Source organism: Lipotes vexillifer, unplaced genomic scaffold (genome assembly GCF_000442215.2).
Source record: "Lipotes vexillifer unplaced genomic scaffold, Lipotes_vexillifer_v1.1 scaffold899, whole genome shotgun sequence".
In the NCBI taxonomy this organism is placed as follows: domain Eukaryota; kingdom Metazoa; phylum Chordata; class Mammalia; order Artiodactyla; family Lipotidae; genus Lipotes; species Lipotes vexillifer.
In genome coordinates this window covers 524,312-529,420 of record NW_006784311.1, presented here as the reverse complement: position 1 = coordinate 529,420, position 5,109 = coordinate 524,312, and the positions used below count along the sequence as shown (strand labels likewise).

The following is a 5,109-nucleotide window of genomic DNA, read 5'->3' as shown; positions in this document are numbered from 1 at the left end:
GGGGGCGCTGAGGCGGCGGGCTAGGCAGCCGGGCCCACGAGGGTGGCCCGGGGGCTGCCTCGAGGTCCCACACCCTCCTCTCAATCCCCAGGGACGCTGGATTTTGGCAACATCTCGGCCATGGCTGGCGAGAATTACAGCGTGGTCTCCTGGGTCCCCAAGGAGGGCCAGTGCAACTTCGGGTTCCAGATCTGGTTCAAAGCCCTGGGGGGTGAGCACAAAAGGGGACCCTGTGGTAGGGAGGAAGGGGGCTCAGGGCCCAGAGGGGCTGGGGGTGGGCATGGAGCCAGGGTGCTGCCGGGCCCCCCCTTTCACCCCTGCTGCCCTCTCACCCCTACAGATGAGAAGCTGAGCACTCATCTCCCGCCGCAGTACGTCAGCTACAACCAGAGCTCCTACACGCAGTGGGACCTGCAGCCTGACACCGACTACGAGATCCACTTGCTCAAGGAGAGGGTTCTCCTGCACCAGATGGCCGTGAAGACCAACGGCACTGGTAAGGGAGCCTCGGGCACTGACTGGTCAGCTTCCCTCCGTCCCCGGCCAGGCTACAGCCACCTCAGGCCCCAGGCCACGGCTCGGCTCTTCCTCCCAGTACCTGGATGCCCCTCGGCCCAGGATGGGGAAATCTGGGTCCCTGGAACGATCCCTTTTTGTATCCTCTGCTTGAACTGTTGCCAGGGCAACCATTTTTGCAGAAGGTCCTCCTCCCTGCCCCGCAGAGGGTCCCCCGCAAGCCTCAGCTCCAAGCACGCTTCGCCCCAGCTTATCGCTCCTCCTGGGCCCTCTGGTGTCCATGGGCCTGGCCCTCACCTGCCCTTGCCCGGTCCCCGGGGCGGGGAGGGGTCAGGAGTGGACCGATGGAACTAGAGGCTCTGAGGGAAGCCTGCACACAAGGCTGGGAACAGGGGCGCGGGCTCAGGTGGTGGGTCTGCAGCGCCCGGGACCCAGCATCTTACCCTGGGCCTGGGCTCGTTCTCCCTCCCACTGTCCCTGCCAGGCCGAGTGAGGCTCCCTCCCGCCGGCTTTGCCACGGAGGGCTGGTTCATCGGCTTCGTCAGCGCCATCGTCGTCCTGCTTCTCATCATCCTCATCCTTTGCTTTATCAAGCGCAGCAAGGGTGGCAAGTACTCAGGTAACTCCTGACCCCAGGGCTCAGGGAGGATGGTCGCCGAGGGCCCCTGCTCATCCCTCCTGTGAGTTCTCCTTGGCCCCGGGAGCCCCTGGCAGGATGGGGTGGGTGTGTTGGGGGCGGGCAGGGGGCCTAAGGGGAGTTTCTGCACACACCGGGGCGCGGGGTGGCCAGGCCCACGCGGGGCGAGCAGTCCACCCCTGAAGGCTTCTCGGTTCCCGAGAGCCGCTGAAACAGGGTGCTGTCAGCGTTCAGGGCCCAGAGGGACAGCCTCGCCTGCGTCCCCACCTGGGGTGAGGCCCACTGCCCAGTGGAGGCTGGGCGGGAGGAGACGCTGGGCCCTCTCTGTGTCCGCAGTGAAGGACAAGGAAGACACCCAGGCGGACTCGGAGGCCCGGCCCATGAAGGACGAAGCCTTCGGCGAGTACAGGTGAGCTGCGCGGGGGCAGGCGCCGATGGGCCGCCCAGCTGCTCACTTTCAGGCCTGACCCCGTCTCTCTCTCTCTCCTTCGTGCTGCGGGGTGCCGGCAGGTCCCTGGAGAGGTAAGGCAGGGCTGCTGGGGAGATGCTGTTAGACTGCAGGGCCGGGGGCCTCCCACGGCCGCCACGTGCCCGGGAGTGCCACTGGCCCCTGCTTGCCAGGCCTCTGCGCTCCCCCGGCTCTCCGGCCCGGCAGCTCCCTATTTCAGGGAGAAGCCAATGCTGACACTCAGCTCCCAGGCCTGCCTGTCCCCATCCCAGCTGCCACTCTCTGGGCTCTGCCGGGGCCACAGTTGTACAGGTACCCCTGCCCATCTCGTCTGCAGATGGGAGCCAGGCCCCGCGAGCCCCCTCCTCCCCCAGGATCCAGGGCATGCCCAAGCCTCGCCCCACTCGTGCTGTGCATGCCACCTGCCCTCCCGGCAGTGTGTCCAGGCTGAGGGCCTCTGCCCCAGTACATTCAGAGCACACGGAAGACGGAAGACGGAAGACGGAAGACGGAAGACGGGCGGAACCCAGGCCCCTGGGGCTCTGCCCCGCCCCCAGCCAGGCCTCCTTCCACAGGCCAGCACCTGCCAGCTCCTGCTGGGCACGGCTGAGCAGCCTCCCACTCCCTTCCGCCCTCCCCCTCTGCAGTGACAACGAGGAGAAGGCCTTCGGCAGCAGCCAGCCATCCCTCAACGGAGACATCAAGCCCCTGGGCAGTGACGACAGCCTGGCCGACTACGGGGGCAGCGTGGACGTGCAGTTCAACGAGGACGGCTCCTTCATCGGCCAGTACAGTGGCAAGAAGGAGAAAGAGGCGGCGGGAGGCAACGACAGCTCAGGGGCCGCCTCCCCCATCAACCCTGCTGGGGCCCTGGAGTAGCAGGGTCCAGCCAGCCCAGGGCCAGGCCGCAGCCGAGTCAGAGGCCAAGACCCCCCAGTCCGAGGCCTGTGCTGGGTCCCTGACCTTGGGACTGAGGCCCCTCCCTCTCTTCACCAGGCAGCGGCCCGGCCCTCTGACCCTGAGCCCGAGGGAGGCTTAAGTCGGGGGCAGAGAAGAGGAACTCACTGCCTCTAATCCCCTTCTGACTACCTGGTCCCCACTTGATTGCCAAAACCCAGCTGCACCCCTTCTTGGGCACACACTGCTTTACTCCAGCTCGGGGGCCAATCAGCCACACATCAGGAGCCTTCAGGTGCTGCCTCGCCGGCCTTTGGGCAGAGAGAGGCTGTGGTCAGGGCAGAGGAAGCGGGGATGCTGCCTGGTGGGGTCTCCTCAGGACCACGGCTGGCACCTGCACCCCCAGCCATTCCTTGGCCAGCCTGGCTGGGACAGGGGACAGAACTCAGTGTCCCCACCATCTGCTCCCTTTTCTTTGCCATCTCTGCTCCAACTGGGATGGGAGCTGGGCAGGCTGGCCATGGGTGCAGAGGAGGCCATCTGGAGAGCCCAGAGTCCCACCTGCCGGTGTCGCACTCAGCCCGGCCCACCCCACCCTGCGGCCGGCTTTCAGGAGTTCCATACACACGCTGCCTTTGGTACCCACCAGACGACATCCAAGTGGCCTCCGTCACTGCCCAGGTGCGGGGCAGGCACACCTCCTCCCCCCCTGGCCCTGGCCTCTCCCAGCCTCCACCGCACCCCAGGACCCCTTAGCAACCCCCCACCCCCGCCCCCTGTCTGAACAGTTCCCTTCCTCAGCCTCCCCCAGCCCCACCTTGGGATGTAAATACACCGTGACTTTGAAAGTTTGCACCCTTGCCCTTTCCCCATATGCCACTAGTGTGTAGGCAGATGTCTGAGTCTCTAGGTGGTTTCTAGGTTTTATAGCAATTAGCTTTGATGATCCCATCCCAGGAAAAATAAAAACAGACAAAAAAAAAAAAAAAAAAAAAAAAAAAAAAAAAAAAAAAAAGGAAAGATTGGTTCTCCCAGCTCTGCTGTGCTCCCGCCCAGCAGCCACCATCTCCCCATATGCCTTTGCTTGGTCTGTTGATGAGCCCTTTACAAAAAGCAAAAGTATATATATATATGTACATAAATATCAGAATTATAAAAGGCAAATAAAAACCTGGAAACAAACAGGAGCTGCTGTCATTTTACCGAACACCCTGTCCCCTACCGTGTTCCACGCTGCGGTCCACCTGCCCCGCCAGGCCCGGGTCTCCGCCCCCTGGGGCCCTGCTGCCTGCTTCTCACTCCCACTGGCCTCCAGGGGAGCTGAGCTCTAGGCTGTCACCACGGTTTCGGGCCCCAGGGGAGTAATGCTCCCTGGGCTGCCCAGCCCTCTAAAGCAGTAAAGCGTGCTTTAAACCAGTGACCAAAAACCGCAAGTGGACCCACAGGGACAGCCAGCCTACCCTGGGGATCTGTGTCGGTTCACTCCCTGGCTTTCCCAGGCCGGATTCCCGCAGCCCTCCCCAGCCCCTGGCCTCTGCACTCGGCCGAGGCCTTGGTTTCATCTTTAGCTGAGCCACTAGAAACCACCAGAAGAGGCCGTCTTTGCCCATGTTCCCACCATCAAATCTGTCCCCTCCCCCTCCCCCCTGCCCAGCCCCAGCCCCAGCCCTGAACGCTCTGTCCTCCGGCCCCTGTGGGGTGAGCCGAAGTCTGAGGTCAGCCCACCACCCAGGCACTGGGTCCCGCACCACCGGGACCCATCAACGATTGTTCTCCTGCTGTGGCTTCCTTGCCTTTTCTTTTCTTTTCTTTTTTTTTTCCGGTACGCGGGCCTCTCACTCTTGTGGCCTCTCCCGTCGCGGAGCACAGGCTCCGGACACGCAGGATCAGAGGCCCTGGCTCACGGGCCCAGCCGCTCCGCGGCACGTGGGATCCTCCCGGACCGGGGCACGAACCCGTGTCCCCTGCATCGGCAGGCGGACTCTCAACCACTGCGCCACCGGGGAAGCCCACCTTGCCTTTTCTGTATCTCTAATTTTTCTGTCCTTGTCGATCAGTCCATGGGCAAACATGCTGTAACAGCCTCCATCACTAAAAACACCCACTACTAGCACCACGCCCCCCTCCAGCTCTTGTCACGCTTCTCTGCCCCTATTGACCGCACCGCCCCTCAAGAGCTGTCTACGCTCATCAGCCCCACTTAATCTCCACCTGTAGCAGCATCTGCTTCTTGTCCCCAATACCTGTCTTCTTGTTGTTACATAACAATAGAATTTCACTCAGCTGAAGATACATCTCCCAGACTCCTTTGCGTCTAGGTAGGGCCAGAGGAATGTGAGTGCAGGGGCAACCTCTGGGCTGTGCCCTTAAAGAAGCACAGTGTGCCCTTCTCTGAGCGGCTCCATCTCCCCAGCCTGAGAGGAGAGCCATCCTGCACCGCTGAATGGAGGATATGGCAGAGCAGCAACGTAAAAGGAGCCTGGGGTCCTGCTGAGCTGGAGCTGCCATGTCTGCCCTGGGCTGCATCCTTGTTTTTTTTTTTTTTTTTTTTTTTGCGGTACGGGGGCCTCTCACTGTTTTGGCCTTTCCCGTTGTGGGGTATAGGCTTCCG

General features: G+C 62.5%; 1 protein-coding gene across 3 annotated transcripts in view; it reads left to right on the top strand.

The window, feature by feature from the left end:
* L1CAM (L1 cell adhesion molecule) overlaps nt 1-2,490 on the top strand; it is a 14,252-nt gene extending 11,762 nt beyond the window's left edge. The window contains exons 23-28 of one of the 3 annotated variants that reach the window (XM_007456653.1): nt 92-211; nt 341-496; nt 1,001-1,135; nt 1,490-1,562; nt 1,664-1,675; nt 2,249-2,480. In XM_007456653.1, the coding sequence (XP_007456715.1) occupies nt 92-211; nt 341-496; nt 1,001-1,135; nt 1,490-1,562; nt 1,664-1,675; nt 2,249-2,480 (728 nt within the window). Of the gene's footprint in view, nt 1-91; nt 212-340; nt 497-1,000; nt 1,136-1,489; nt 1,563-1,663; nt 1,676-2,248 lie in introns of all 3 variants that reach the window. The other 2 variants (XM_007456654.1, XM_007456655.1) reach the window with 2 other exon arrangements.
* The last annotated feature ends 2,619 nt before the right edge of the window (nt 2,491-5,109 follow it).